This window comes from Chaetodon auriga, chromosome 11 (assembly GCF_051107435.1).
Source record: "Chaetodon auriga isolate fChaAug3 chromosome 11, fChaAug3.hap1, whole genome shotgun sequence".
In the NCBI taxonomy this organism is placed as follows: domain Eukaryota; kingdom Metazoa; phylum Chordata; class Actinopteri; order Chaetodontiformes; family Chaetodontidae; genus Chaetodon; species Chaetodon auriga.
Window position 1 is genome coordinate 11778383 of NC_135084.1, and position 16790 is coordinate 11795172.

Consider the following 16790-nt stretch of genomic DNA (forward strand, 5'->3'; position numbering starts at 1 on the left):
CAGGACCACAGCAAAAACCAAAGCTATGTCCAATAAAAACAACACACAATATGTGAGAGCAAATCAAAACGTGAGCCCCATAGAATCTGATACAAGATGTTAATGATACTTGTATTCCTATGGGACTGAGGCCCATTTCATATGGCAGGTGGGTGAATTCAGACTAGGCAGTCATCTTGCTCAGGGGGATGTGGAAAGTGTGGAGGTAGAGACTGTGGAGAGGTGGGTGGGGGGGCAGAGGCACTGCAGATGCAAAGGGGGAAGGGAAATCAGACTCTGTATCAAACAGACAAAGCTATCTACCTTGCAAGTCAGCTTTCATCAATGCAACTTTTGTCAGCAAAATAATAGGAAAAGGAAAAGGCAAAGTATACCAGCTGTTAGTAAAGCACCAAGACGTCAGAGATGGAGCAACAGAAACACAGACTGTTGAAGCAGGAAGAGACAGAGTGAGGACTGAGGCGGACGTCTGTCCCCGGAAAGAGCCAGAGGGGAAAGCAGTATTGTATAATGGAGGCCGGGTTAAGCCAGACTGCAGCAACTACTCTCGAAATGGCATCAGCGATATGAAGTAAAAGCATGCAATTGTTAAGTCATTATTATGGGAAGTGGATATGCTTCGTCCGTTATGTTCAGTAAAATTTCAAATCATTGGAAACCGCATATTTTCTCTCCCACATTCTGAAATTGTCGATGCTGGGGTCAAACGCTATCAACAACTATACGCTGCCTTCTGACTCCTTTAGCACGATTCAGTAAATGTGAAATCATAGAAGCCATTTTCTACTGAGAGCAGCCATTGATGCTCCGTGGTTCAAAACAGCAAGTTTGATAGGGTGCTGCTGAAATTGATTACATTTGTAATGTTGGGACATGAAAAGATCAGAAGTTGTGTACTCAATAGAAAAAGAGTGGATGAATTGTGAAATTAAACTAAGTGAGTGAAGTTGAAAAATAAATCAAATATTGTCTCTGGATGTGGTGCACACATTAGACTGGGCAAATGATATTCATGCATGCAACAAAGGATTCATACATAATTCAAAAGGATTGCTTCTGGCAAACTCTCAGATCCAGCAAGCATGCACAGAGCAAAACAGAATGGGGATAAAATGGAAAATAACACTGGCAGGACAAATATGGCAGAGAGAATAATCAGATTATGGCTAAGTGAAACAGAAATGATTGCCTGTGGAGGAGTGTCAGAGCTTGATGCATTCTAACAGAATACTAACACACTTTATGGATGTTAAATTATGTGCCACAGGTTGGCAGTGTGGGTGCCTCGGTGGGTGTGCTTCATGGCAGTGTACGTGTGTCCTTGTCGCACAAGTGTGAGAACAGCGCTGCATGGTGTCACAATGACCCTTTGGGATAGTTGTGTTATAATGATGGGCAACCAGAATAGATTTCATCCGTAAAATCAGATGTAAATGAAACATCTGCTAATAATCAAACCAGTGAAACTCAAATCTGAGCTTTCATTAGAACTTGAAATCAATCAAAAAAGTTTTAAAGTAACACTCTGAGTGTAAGTTTCCTTAGCGGGATGAGCAACTACTCACCTTCACATCCTCTCTCTATCTGTCCCACACAGTCCACAGCATCAGACATCAGGTCTGGGAGCCGCCCGTTCAGATCCACTGATGCCAGACAACCTTGAAAGCCCTCCTTAGCATGCACCAGTTTGGGCAGCTCCTTGTACATGTCCTTAGCCACCCCTCCAATGTAAAGGTTGCCTGTGTAGAAAAGACAAATAAGACAATACTGACCCCTAGTGGTAACAAAACGTGGTAGCAAAACGTGGTACCAAACTTACTCCTAAAAGCACACCACTGGATCGCACTGAATTTTCCTTACTAGAGAACATAGTGTTCGTCTTAATTAATGATAACAGTTGTTAGTTCATTTTTGTCAGTCTTGCTTTTTTCTAACTGTGTCAAAATGACATTTTATTGCACGATGACACAATATCAATATGGTTCTTTTCGAGTCCAAGCCAGAAATCTGTCACCTGCACTTCATTAACAATAATTCCTCCAGGTTGCTATCTGCCAATAGCCTTCCAGTTGGAAAAGTTTTATCTTTTTAACTGATAATTCTTTCAGATAACTTTTATCCATGGTTGTTTCTGCTGACCAAATGGTCTTTTCTATGAGCTCCCTGCTCCACATGCACAGCGCCAGTGTTGGCTACAGAACAGATGGGGGCTTTAGTTCTTTGCTCAAGGGTACCTCCGTGGTGGTAATGAGTGAGGGCCAAGCATTGCTTTTTCCCTCCAGCCCTGCATGGTTTATCCTGTTGGTGCAACCTTTCAGTCACTCCTCTAACCTCTAGGGCACTGCTGCCCCAATTTAATGAAATCTGGAAAAAAAAATAACATAGAAATTCACTATGCCTGCGCACCCTTCAGGTCCAGGTTTTTGGCTCCTGTGGTCGTCTGCGTGGTGACCTTGGTATCAATCTTGACAGTGTGGAGGTTGTTGGTGTCTCTGGAGATTATGACATTGTGCCAGTGGTTGTCATTCAGGGGCTTGTTTGAGTTTCCTTTGATCAAGTGGGCTCCATTTCCCAGGTCAGACACATAGTGCAGGTAACTGGAAACAGATATTTAACAACATGAAGCATGGACAGGAACAGAAGGACATGAAAGCATGGCATTATGAAAAAGACTTAAAACATAGCACTGCAGGCGTTTCCAGAATTATACAATGAAGAAGTGGGAAAGAAGTGCAAGAAACCTCTGAAAACTGGAGCGAGAGTGTGCATGAGCGTGTTTGTTGGCGTTGCCTGTGAGTTCAAATGTGTAGATACGAGAGTATCACAAAGTGCAGCTGTCTGAAAAGGAGCTAAATAATTGGCAGGTTGCAGAGTTAACAAAGGGTTCTGGGCTGTGCTGAACAAATTGGTCTTAAATTCTTTGGTTTACAGGCAATTTATGATTTGCATGCTCATTTTAATTAAAATGTATGACTTTAATGTTCAGCACACTGAATAACACCTTAACCTTCAGGCGTTACTTAAAAGAAGGTCATTCTATAGCTGCAATTCAGCAATGAGAAACACACCCTTGTGTAGCTGATTCCCTTTTATGTTGGGTATTTGTTGTGCCTTCATGAAGATTAAAAAGAACAGTAATAGCCGACAGCTCTTTCAGTAAATATTCTGGCACAGAGGTGATAAGAAAAGAATTTGAATTCCCATAGTAATGGCTTTAAAACTGTCAAGAATTACATTCTGTTTGGAAACTGTCGTATACTATGAGGAGTCGCTTTGTTAAAATCATAATCCCTTTATGTGGAGATTCTTACATAAATAAACATTTAGCTTTAATAAACTAATTCAACTCAATTTAAAGCTTTTTTTCATTTCCCATTTGCTGGACTTCAAACCTGGCAGCAGGTAGGTCTGCCCTGCAGATAAAGTAAGGTGTTTGTTAAGAGCTGTGCGGTTACTGTGGCATGAGTCGCTACCTCATCTGAACAAAAAACAAGAGAGCCACCCACATCAAATCAAACTTCATTCAGGAGTTTGCCTAAAAACATATCAGAGTACTGGCAACATTGCTGGTTGACAAGTTAACTCAAGGTACAAAAACACCACAGCAATGACTCCTACATCAAAAATGCAGCAATAAAGGAACAAAATACGTCTTTGGTTTGGTACTTTAAGGTGTAAAATGCCCACTTGAAGATGTAACAGATGCGAATGTGACAACTAAATAGAAAAGTCAGTGAAATTGTCTCATACTTTAAATGGAAGTACCCACTTACCCTTTGACCAGCTCCACCACAATGAAGTCATTTCCATCGCCGCTGTTAAACAGGATGAGACCATCAGAGGACGTGGTTTTGAACTGAAAGAAAAGGTGCATGGAGTAGTAGGCCTGCAGAGTGGTCAGTGTCACATAGCTGGAGCGCGACTTGAAGGTGACAGGGTCGGCGATGATGTTCTTGAAGCCAATCATGGCATTGAGCTCGCAGTAATCGATGTCACCGTTTTTACAGAGGTCTATGTAGGCCATGCCATTGAAGGAGAGGCTCTGGAGGTGGCCGATGAAGTTGGACGGCACCATGGACATGAAGCGCTTCTCTGTGACGATGCCTGTCTCAATGTTATGGAACTCCAGTTGGGTGTGGTCACCCGCCATTTGACCTTGGATCAGCACAAAGTGGGGGGAGATGTAATTGTGTTATTGGGGGTACACGACAGTTAAAGGGGCGATGCTTTGCAATTAAAGGATCAATGACACATCCTCTAAATAATGACAGTGACAACATATGACATTAATTAGTTAATATTAGAAATTATCAGATGCAAAGTTGCTTTTCTGCGCAAACTGTAAATCAGTCATCAAAACTATTTCTTGAGGCTCTATATTAGGCAATACAGTGCTGTGAAATGTTCTATGCAGAAAAGTACAGAACAGAACAGAACAAGTACAGACTGTAAGTCCTAAAATAACTCAAATTATTTTCACATTTTCTGCTGCTCAAGGCCCCGCAGACAGTCCATCTAAATGGTCTTGTTGTAAAATGAAAAGTACCATTAACTTAAATGGGTACTACTCTCCCATAATGACAAAATTCAGCACATTGTGCCGTATTACTGAATTTTGTAGCCATCTTTAGATATTTATCATTCTGCTAGAGGACATGTTTTTAACACAGTCTGTTGTTTTTTACAGCAACACTTGAAGGCTCTCTCCAGATGAGCAAAACACCTAAGATGCCACAGCAAAGTATATTATGGATAATACATTTGAAGTCATCTCTTATTCTGCCATAGAGGTTGTGCTTACCTAGAATCTGAGAGCCCAACAAATTCTGTGGATAATTTAAGTTTATAAGAAGAAAATTTGGATTCTGTCAGAGGAACAGTGGATGAGAAGTACCTTCCACGGGCAGCAGATCATCTACGGTCAGTTTCAAACTCTTGCCCCTCCTGAACACACGCACTGTGTGCCACTCATTATCGTTCAGATTCTGACCCGCAAAAATAGTCTCTGGACCTTTGCCTGCAGGACAGTCCAAACAACGGTTAACACACATGCAGGCATACATACCACATACATTACAGACAGGCTAGAAGATAGAGAGGGGGGAGATCGAAAGGAGGACAGAGTGGATGAGTTAAATAGTTTGACAGAGGCAGAAAAAAACATTAAGGTACACATACTTAATGGTCCATAAAAACATCATTCTGACTTGCATTTGCTGTACTGATTGCACCATTAGACAGGGCACGAAATTCTCACTGAACGCCATTTTCCTCAAACCAAGAGGAGGGAGGCAGCAATCAGGATGTCACATTACTATTGCCGACAATATTCACATGAACTGTTTTGCTGTAAATGTATAGCGTCTAAATAAACATAGGATAAGCAGACTTATCATTATAGCTCATTTCTCGTGAGATTTTTTTTTCATCGCTATCGCACCACTTGGTGGCAGCAAATAACCACCAAAAGGGTACAACAGAGCGAGGCACTTAACAACCCCAGCGTCACTCTCCATCTTGTTTACCTAGTGCAGCCCAGCATTTGATTTCTCTCATGTCCACCACATGAAATGAAACAATGATATAGAAAGAAAAACTTGCACTTGCAGGTGACAAAAAAGAATCCTTAAAGGCTAAACAGAGAGGCCACTGTCCCTGGAAATCCAGGAAATACAGAATGTGATTTTTTTTTAATCAGCATCCTTGAGAATAAATGGGTGTTTTGGAAAAAGCAGAAAGCAGCAGGTAGCGTATGTTGTCAGTAACACTACAGAAAAGGCAGGCACTTTCATTAAATCCATAAATGATACCAGATGACCGTTCAGTTGAATAACATTTAACTAATAACACTTCAGATCTCTGACTCATTCCTTCACTGAATTCTGAAACTGAGAATCTTAATATTGTATGAAGTGTGTCACAGCTAGCAGGCAGTAATGGAGATGTCACAGAGAATCACGGTGCCAAAAAACCTCAGAGAGATAATCAAATCTAGAATCACTGATAAATCAGAGCGACTGCACCAAATCTCTGATCTCAGGAGAAGAAAGGGAAAAAAAAATCTCTCCAAGATACACTTCTGCATTTAGAAATTCCAGCATGGGTCCAATTGGGGCAACGCATTATTTTTTCATGCAGCCTCCGTCTTGGAGCATCTTTGAATTGCTTCATTGCTCTGATGTTCTCCTGCTGGGCACACACAACCAAACAGGCCAATGAGGATGTGCCACTGTGACAGTATTAAAATCCCCAGGCTGTGGATACCTTGCCCACTGTGGGGAGCATTTCAGATGGGTGCCAGGTTCATTCCCCTGCACCCATTTATGGCTATTTATTTTGTCCTTTTCTGCAATCTTCAAAGCCCCAATGCAATGTGTATGCAAATCTTAGGGTGCCAAAGTACTGGGACACACTCAATCTCAGAGGCACAGTTCTGCTTTGTAAGCACTAAACACCGGGGCAGGATTGAAACCAGACGACTGGCGAGGGATTAAGGAGGAGAGATATGAAATAATGGGATGGAGTTGGACTTGAAAGCATGCTTGATCTTTGCCTTCTATCATCCTGTCCTTGTTGCTCTCCAAGGAGGAAAGAAAGGAAAGGGGAAAAGAGGTCAATCGTATTAAGAAGCACATTCCTGCGCGACATTCGCCACTGTAAGGCCTGGGTTCATGCCTGTAGTGCAGTCTGTGGTCCGAACAGCCAGCTGCTGGCCAGACATTAAGGGTCTTTGGTCCCAGGGTCTGCCACGTTCAGCCCTTTCTAGTGCCCTCACTGATAGTGATCTGATGGATCACTGAGTGCAGTGATGGATCTACAGTGATCTCTCCCTGCCTCGTTGACTTCAGGCCCAAGGGAACAGTGGAGACGTGTGGCAAGGGGCAGCATGGGAAGATGCGATTATCCAGTCAATCAGCTCTGGCGGGCTGGATGACAGGCCACATTCTGGTGCCGCCTGCCCCGTCACTGTGACTCACCCAGGTGGAGGGAAGAGGGACTCGCTGACCAAGCAGCAGGCCACTGCTGCTAGATTACTGTCAACACAGACATCAAAGAGAGCGCACATGACAAGGAAAGCTAAGCAGGCTACCGCACTAGCCAAACTGCTTGTCCAATCAATGCCCTGCTAACTGAAAAGCCTTTGTGAAAATGTTTAAGCAAGCAGAGGTTAAATAGTGTCAAAACAACAAATGACGACTATCAATACTAATCTGCGGCATCCATTTGCATTCACATTGATTTGTTTTATAAACTGCTCGATATTGAACATGTTTTGAACACGGCTGCCATCACGTCGAGTGGTTTTTTGTTTTTTTTTTGCAATAATTTGCATAATCGTATGGTAACTACCTGCTGGCTTGACAGAAAAGTCCCTCAGCATGCTGTAACTTTGGGGAATGTCAATGTTTATTCCCAGCTTTTAATTTAAGTAGCTAATGTTTGTTGCAAGGACCACTGAGCCATTGCATTAGCCTCTTTATAAAACTAATTCAGTGCAACCATAAAGAACCTCCTCATAATTGCTCCTTAATTTCAAGCACTTCACTGTTCTTTCCCTTCACTGGATATTAGAAACATACAGAAACATAATAAGGTTTTACGTTTAATGTAATTTAGGGGATTGTAATTTTATTTTTGCTGAAGGGAGAAAGAAAGTCTAACTTTTTGGAGAGCAGGCAAGGATGTTTTATGTGTCCCCACAATAATATCTTATTCCAGCCTCCCTCTGTAAGATTTGTTATATGAAAAATAGTTATGTCAAAATGATGACGATTATCTTTGGATTTTAGGGCGAAGGCAGTTACATGGGCCAAAGAAAATATTATTACCTCTTAATAATCTAAAAAGTAAAACATTCAGTTAAGCTCCCCTCCACAACCCAATAATTTTCATACAGTCCCTCACTAGATCACACTTTATGCTGTCATGACGAGGGGATATTTTGTTATCTTTGTGGTTGACTCGTCTACTCTATAATTACTCAGACACAGATAGAATCAAGCAGTCTCGTGTTACCAAAGATTAGGAAAGCCTCTTAAAGGGAAAGGTAAGCACAATGACACTATATTCCACCAAAGGCTGGGGAAATACTTGGTTGTGAGAGGCTGAAAAGGTTCCTTTCTATTTGTGTCTAGCAGAGCCAGGCTGAAATCTCCATGCTAATTTATTCTAATTCTAGAGAGTGTTCGGTCTTTAATCAGACAACAGTTTGATTACAGGGTCTGGAGGTGTACGCTGGCAAGATTTGAGCATTTGAGCTATACACTGACATATAATGAACGAGCTGAATAAAGAGGTCGGAATAAAATGTTAGTGATCATTAAAACAGCTGTCCTCAAAGAATTCTTGTAATGTCGCAAAAATCCATTTGAATTTATGTGAAAAGGTTTTGCCATACATACATTATAAGTGCTCAGTAATGATGGCAATTAAATGTAAGTCTCTGGATGATGCACACACAGCTCACCCCTATACATATTCCCCTTAAATCAGCCACTCATTTATCATTTCTAACATGCACACAGGTGTAATATCCGTGTAAGAGAATCTCCCGCAGCTCTTTCACAATAAATACGTCAAAAATGAAAGATTGATGCGTGGATAAGATCAATTATGAGAGAAAAAAGAGCCTTGGGATGTTGCTGAAGAAGGTCATGGAGAGAATAATCACATAAAGTGCCCCTTATCACTGCATCCTGGCTACACTGTAAATTGTGATTATCCTGCAGTTCAAGTTAATGAATAATAGAAGACCAGAATGGCAGACCAAAAAAAAAAAAGAAAAAAAAAAGTCAATCTGTCACAAGATATTTTTAGTTCATATTTTTAGTTTGTTGTCACTCAGTGCCTGTTAACAGTGTTTAAGTTGAAGTGCCAGTGTTTTCTTCAGACAGCTCTGGGCAGCCCCAGGGAGCCTAGGTCCCTAATTGACAGTGATGTGTTCTTTGAGTCGGTGCTGAAATTCTTCATCCACCAAGCTGACCGGAGCTGCAGCGCCTGACAAGACACATTAATTAACACAAGGGAAAAAAAAAAAAGAGGACAAAAATAACACGGAGAAAAATAACAGTCTTGAATAAAATGAATTAAACCCTAACTCCTCATAAGTGGAAATGCACTGGCTTAACACAGTTCTTTCCAAGAACTTCAATTTAACATTTTCTTGTGACACAATTAGGTCTGAATCTATTAAAGTTAGTGCCACCGTTCCCTGCTTTACCCTTACAATTTACTTAAATATTATCTTTCCCTTTAACATGATATTAAAGGTTGATGGAATCAACATATTTCCTCTTTAAATTGTAGCTTAGGTGCAGTTTGTGTGCAGTCTATTTCCTTTAAATGTATAAAACATCAATTAATTGTTGAAATGAGACGATATGGCACGATGTCATTAAAGACTATTATTTCTATGGAGACTAAAGGAACTAGATTAAGAAAACATACATAAATGGAATTCAGACCGATATATCATATCAGCATAAAATTACTTAAAAGCAAAAACAGACCAGTGCTGCATGGTAATTTCTCATTTCGCATTCTTCCCACAGCCTCTGTGTAATCATCCAGCCTATTAAGACACACTGCTTTACACTACACTGTTTGATGCCAGTGACTAAAGCAACTATTGTACTGTGTATCTTTGAGATTGTGTTCGTTGTGAAACATAAAGCTCTTTACCTGCAACCAGCACCCATTCCACCAACGCTACACTCATCCTGCCCCCATGTATTTTTGCAAAATGCCTGCAACTGAATGGAACTGGAAAACATTAGTACAGAAAAATGAACAACTAAATATAGAAATAAAGCAATCAGTAAAATGGCATATATTAGCATGTATGCGCAGATTATGCCTTCACACTGTCTTCATAAACCAAGAATGACCTTTTAAAGCACTGCAAGGGGGAATTAGAGCTTAGAGCTTTTTATTTGCATACACAAACAAGGGATGCAATCCAAGAAGCATGAACAATGCTATTTAGCATTTAGAAAGGTGTTAAGAAGGGCTGGCTCACAGAGGCATGTCTAGAGGTCACATCATGTGATTCTGTGTGGAGGCGTTTGTTGTGTAAGTCTCCGCGTCTCATCAGGCAATGACCTTCAAATACTGTAACACTTCGCAGACAAAGACATCCAACACTGTTGTTTTCTGAGGGAACATTGTGTCCTTATATACAGTATGTGACACTGCATTAGAGAGCTCAAACTGTCTCATTTCTGTTGGTATTTGCTGATTGCATGAGTGTGTCTGTCACTTCAGAATCATTAAACAGGAAGAGGGCTCACCATTATGACTCCAGTGAGGTAATTATTAATTCATCACTGTTCCTGAATAATAAATGTCAGGGATATTTACCTCCCAAAATATTGCAATGTAACCTCTGTGTTGAAACACACCCACACTCACACACACACACACACGTGAATCCCACAACAAGATCCATTCTCTCTCCCTCCCTCTTTATCCCTTTCTTTCTGCTCTGTAAGGCAGGTTAATGAGTATAATAAAATCACACTCTGTATTTCCTCTGTGCCTTGAATGGCCTCATCAATTTACAACTGGCGTGAAATACTGAAGTAGAAAGGAAACAAACAAACAAAGAAAAAAAAAAATGCGAGGGGGGAGACGGTGAAATCATGCATGTCTAAAATACCTGCACTTCCAAATTGTGCGTTTTATATCAGCCTGAATTCAAGAGTGAGAGGGTTTGTTAATTAGAAACAACTCTGTGCGTTGAATCACAGCTGAGTGCCATATTTGGGTTCGTCATTAATTCAAGCCTCCCTCCATCTCCTCCCCACTGCTCATTATTCTCCTGGACAGCTGATGCATGCAACAACACCAAGCAGTTACCATGTACCCGTCGCTCTTGGACTGGGTACAATTAAATGTAATGTCTATGTCGAATGCAATGTGCAAGTCAGACATATATAAGCTATAAGGTATTTTAATGTCAGGATCATATAATAGCTGCAGAGAATAAATTGTTAACATATGTACCAACACTTCTAAACATGAATGTCCAGAAACAGTAAGAGTTAGAGGAGAAGAAGAAGAAGAAGAAGAAGAAGAAGAAGAAAGGTGAACAGTAACTTACTGGTGGTACAGTTAATCCTGATACAATCTAGATGGGGAAGAATAGATGAGAGATAAATTCATCTTTCAATGTTACAGCTGCAGACATCATTAAAGCATACAGTCCACCCCTCTGGGGACACACACACGGACACTATCTGTCCTCTGATGCTCTCACCCATGGCCCCTCGAGCTGCAGCGAGCTGGTAAAAAGCACTGCAGTGTAGCTGTGCCAGAAGAGCACAGTGTGGTTTATGGGAATACATGTTCCAGCAGTGTAGAACAGGAAGCCATGAGAGCTGAGGTTTACTTATGTGACATTGTTTGCACTGCTTTGTTTTTCCACGTCGTTGCCAAACAACTTTTCTTTTAACATATTGCAAGCTGGAGGATTTCTGTTCATTTTTATGATGTGATCTTCTACAAAGTATGAGAGCATCAGATTTCAGTCAGGGTCAGACAGGGCCATCTGGAAGCTATTCTGATTCTCTCCACCTCTGCTTCTCTCTGTCTGCATCTATCCACCCATGCATGATGACATCAGCATTTTTCGCTATGGCTATTTTTCACTTCTATATATTAGCAAATTCACTACATCATTTTCAGCTTAACATCGTGATACGCTGAAGATGAAAAAATTGAATTAGGGCTTCTACTATTCCTTACCAAGAATACATTTTAACAGACTTTTAGTCCAATACACTGTAATAGAAGGTTTAAAGATTAACTTTATGTTAAAAAAAAAAAAGAAAAGAAAAGAAAAAGAAAAAGAAAACATACGGTCATTATAAATTATGGTGCACTGTTACACTAGTAGTAGGCTTTATGTACAATAGGTAAAATTAGCTTCACCTCATCCAGCATTAAAATGCTGCTTACACGTTAATGCCTGTAAGCAGCTGGGGCCATTCTACATAATGAGCGCTGGTGCTTATACATTTTTCTAACAATATTGCTCGACAGTATATAAAGTTAAGTAGGATTTAGCTCCATCTTGACTAGATGGGACAGTGAAACACTACAACAGGTTAATGCATTGGTTATAATAATCCAGAACAAATTATATATATTATATAGTAGCAAGCTGGATTTATGACTGTCTTAATTCTGCCGCAAGCTCTAATTGTCCTTACTGTCAATACAAGAACACACTAATCTTCTAGCACACAGCAAAGCCATGTCGAATCTGGCTAGCATCTGTATCTTTTTTCTTTTCTTTTTTTACCTCACTGTTTCCTAAGGCTGAGCTCACACCGCGCCATGCCTGAGAAAGGTGACCCAGATCGAACTCCCCTCCCCTCCTTCCCATTTGGCCCTGCCTGTCGTGTGTTGTCAACCACAGCAGAAAAGTGGTCGCAAACAGCCAGAGACCGACACTAGCCTACCCGTGCAGGGAATGCTCTGCTTTTCGAAGGAGGGATGGGGCTTCGGGGGCTGATGGCTGTGGACAAACTCACTAAACTGTGCCAAAGATAATTCAAAAGAAAACAAAACAGGGTGACCTGTTGTTTTGATCAGAGGGCATCTTTTTGTAGTCATAATGATGTGACTCGTCAGCGCTGTCAGTGTGTGGCGCTGTTGTGTCTTCTGTGGTGGGACACGCAGTATCTTGTGGTTGACATCAGACGCAGACTGTCTACTTTGTATGCGTCACTAAACGGCGCCGCTTAGGGAGCCCATTTCTGTTTAGCCACTGGAAAGGAGAAATAGATGGCTATCATTTGTGCGGCATTGCTCTGTTTGGGAGATATCAAACTTTTCACAAGCATCATTGGATTCTTTCCTGAGCAAATAAGCACACATACACAAACTCACACAGACTCTCAATCTTTCAATCTGTTCTCCTCTGTGCTGTAGGCGGGGGCAGAAGGGGATGTCGTTTCCTCTGCTCATTTAAGAGATTGTTGTTGATTTATGTGCAATCTTGCACTCCTCCACATATGAACAAATGATTTAGAAACAAGTGCACAACTCACAATTAACGGCTGCATATTTTTAGGTAACAACTACTTATTAACACACTCATCTTCAGACGAATTACTAGCTTCCATATATGAATGCCAAATGGGCATATTTATATAGTACAGCAGTATGTGTGCTGTAAGGGCAATACCCTGTAGAGCAATGCACATGCATGGAAGCTGATTTGAGGTTAGCTGATGAAGTGGATCGCGAGCATTCCCTGCTGGGCCACGGCAGCTGTGCGCTCAACTGGCAGTGAGCGGAGACCCGCAGACTCTTGCCATTGAAAGTCTTTTACACCTTCTCCCTCCATTCAAAATATATACGTGTGTGTGTGACATGTGACTTTGCGGCTGCAGTCGGTGCGTGTCCGAGGCGTTACCTAAATTGACAGTCAGGCGGACGCGGCCGCTTTCCAGCTCTAGACGCAGGGTGTCAGCCGAATCCCGAGATGTGGTGGCTATCAGGATGCCGTAGGCTCGCTGGGAGCGGAAGCGCAGAGACACATCTTCGGCTTCTGTGTGCATCACCAGTGGCAGCTGGACCTTCATGAACTTACTGCCGTCGTAACTGAGGACCGTCGCCTCTGCAGAGAGAATTAGCAGGAAAACAGGATGAGTGATCGGCAAAAAGGAGGAGCAGAAAAGAGTGCAGCAGTACAGTGAAGCCAGTGACTGGGCCTGTCAGTTCAGCTTTAAATGATGTCCTATTTGTGGATATAATTTGGTGTTGTGACTTGAAGGAATACATTAGGGGGGAGATATTAAATACCTAATACGTATTTGGAGGTCACCAAACACACAGTGAGAAAGCCTATTATGTGTCGGACAGACAAATGCACTCAGATGCTGCTTCTGCAAGCCTAGCAGCCAGCACTGACATCCAGTCAGCACCCAGTCCATTCATAAAGGGATGATTAAACCGTGGAGTTGACAAACACAGGGACAACTACAGTCTTCCAGGAGTGTCTCAGACATGAGCTCTGCAGGTTTGCTCGGGAAGACTGCTGCAGCTCACTGACAGCGGGCGTCCCAAGTCATTCTGACTACAGATAAATCCAACAATTAGGCCACTAGAATTACAAATACAACACAAAATCAATGGGTCAATTCAAAACTCCCTGAGTAAGTGACTCCTAAACTGCATGTACACAGATATGTCATCCAGGAGCAGTGTGTAAAGACTTGTCACAAGTCTAGCATCACATTACACTGTGTACTACAGCTGACAGCTACCCCAACTCCCTGCAAAGTCTGAGTCCTGTCTTACTCTGTGCCAATTTAGGTGGTGGCCAGTGAAAACACAGAGCATGGAGGCAGGTGCATGTTAGGACAGTCGTGGAAAAAAACCCAAACACATCTTGACAAACAAATCTTACCGCAAAGGAAATAAATGCAACTCTATAAATACAACCTAACAGAGTGTTTGTATTGTTTTTTAGTAGAGAACAAGTGGCAGCCTTGCATCCACAATTTCTGTATCTGCAATATAATAGTGGCAAACTACAAAAGGACAAATTGATATTGACTGAGGAAGAAGAAAAAACAGCGACAGAATCGTAATAGTCTATGGACCTTGAATATTGAGCTTCTGCTCAGGGTGACTGCATTTACTCAAAGCATTAGGCAGCCGCCTGGAGAGATGCTGGGGAGATTGTTTAACGCTGGCAGGAGGTTGTAACAGCATTTCCGGTAGTGTAACTAAACCATAACCCAATAACAAAGCCATTACTGCAGCTGCAGTGCTGAGACAGATAGAAGCCGAGTTGGAGGGACGGGAGATGGAGAGTGGCGGGGGCGATAGGGTACCAATGTACACACACCACCTCATCACCACTTCCTCGTCACACAGAGCCAATGTCACATCCATCCCCTGGGATGACTCCGTCACATTCCTCACCCAAATCCAATTTCTCCACGCCCTCCTGGGGTATGCGGCAGATGACAGGGGCGTGTGACAAACGAGTTCTCACTGCTAAACTGTCTGCTTCCTGCCAGGCAGCTAAAGCAAAGAGCTGCATTTAGAAACTGTTAGCAGATGCCAGGAAAAATGGAGCTGCTGTTCAAGCTATCCTAATACTTGAAAAATATTTGTCACGGTAATATTAGCGAGCACTTAGACCCAGTGAGATGATTTTCGAGTAGCGCCAAGTATTTGACATATTCTGTATATGCAGCTGTATTCATAATACTGTATACAAATAAACAGTAAGTGTTCGGGTATATGTTTATGCTGGGAAGATGGGATGTGAAAACCATTACTGCCAAACAATGAGTGACAGATCTGAGTGCTGCACTGTATAGAATTCCTGCTCCAGCATGAACCTCACCCCTTTTAAAATGCCTCAGTCTGAAATGGGATCCATTGTACTTGTGAAAATATACTCAAGGTGAAAGGAAACAAAACACAAGAAGACAAATTGAACACATGCACCAATAATGATGAAAATGTGTCCATCTCTTCTTTCCTCTTTAAAAAAAATATACTAAACAGCATGGAGTTCAATTGACTGCCATTATTGTAAGAATAAACGCCTACTAAGAATCAAGGTCAGAAGAAAAGTAATGATAACGTACCTGTTGCAACATCTCATACAAATGAAGAACAATTTATTCATATGAATATTTATTTTTTTTACACTGAATAGATGGATTAAATTAACCACAACTGGAGTAAACATTGCATTTCATCCAAGATGTCACCTCTGCTGAGAGGTTGTCTAAAATGGCACAAATAAGAAAAGTCCAGGTAGATATGAAAATATGGAGGATGACATGTGAGGGAATCATTGTCTAATGTGAAGTGAGCACCTGTCAAAAATCCAATCCTGGAGGCCAAGTCATTTTTAATGGCACTCCTGTGTTTAATATCAAAATAAATTGAGAGGACTGAAGCTGGAGCTTCTGTCTGTGCCAACCCTACAGGAGGCTGTCAGAGGGGAGACGGAGCATACCAAACTAAACCAAGCATTCATTTTCCATCTTGTAAAGCACAATACAACATTGTTTTCTGATTTTCACAAGAAAACAAGGAGTGATTGGAGGGTGGAGGGGTGGTGGTGGGGGGGACCCACTTACACAAGTAACAAATAAGGCTGTGCTACTAACAAGGGGGAGTACTGGCAGACAGGCATACAGTTCTTCCTGCGTTCTCCCCTAAGGAGAACAGGCGCTGCAGGAAGGGAGAGCTGTCAGCTGCATGTCACAGGATTGTGATGTCCCACAGTATCAGGGCGCCAGGCCCAATCCAATTCAAAATTTGCCGGAAAACACCTGCCAAAGGCATTTGGAAAATGTTTTCATGGCTCAGAGATATCATAAATAATTCAAAGCTGCTCATGTCTTCTTCACCGCAGCCCTCTTTGAGTATCTTAGTATACACAATCCAAGAAACAGACTCACTGGCTATTAAATGTGTGAAAACAACGATTTCCAGATAGAGGGACACTATTCTTTTTCTATACAGAAAGAAACAGCATCATCATGTGCCAAATTCACGGCTGTTGCTCTGTGACCGTACGACAACTTCATCAGGGCTACGAAATGAGAGCAAGGATAGAAAATGGATCAGTGTGTCCACAAAGAGTGGTGGAATTTGTAACTTCAACAGCTGTCAGGAATACAAGCCACAGCCAAGATGGTAAAGATTTAGTATTTGCAAATTACTTTTTTCAGCCCATTGAGACTATTAAAGGAGAATTACCACTTAGCTTAATGATTTACACGTTAATCTTCCATCTTTGGTCTTGA

At 41.7% G+C, this 16790-nt stretch overlaps 1 protein-coding gene across 26 annotated transcripts in view; it reads right to left on the reverse strand.

Annotated features, from left to right (window-relative positions):
* Nucleotides 1–16790, reverse strand: part of LOC143327988 (neurexin-1a) — a 252337-nt gene that overhangs the window by 130579 nt on the left and 104968 nt on the right. For 17 of the 26 annotated variants that reach the window (XM_076742741.1, XM_076742755.1, XM_076742751.1 and 14 more), the window contains 6 exons: nt 13424–13627; nt 11102–11128; nt 4895–5017; nt 3774–4155; nt 2407–2597; nt 1566–1739 (listed from right to left, as the gene is read on the reverse strand). In XM_076742741.1, coding sequence (XP_076598856.1) covers nt 1566–1739; nt 2407–2597; nt 3774–4155; nt 4895–5017; nt 11102–11128; nt 13424–13627 — 1101 coding nt within the window. The remainder of the gene's footprint in view (nt 1–1565; nt 1740–2406; nt 2598–3773; nt 4156–4894; nt 5018–11101; nt 11129–13423; nt 13628–16790) is intronic. The other 9 variants (XM_076742759.1, XM_076742758.1, XM_076742767.1 and 6 more) reach the window with 1 other exon arrangement.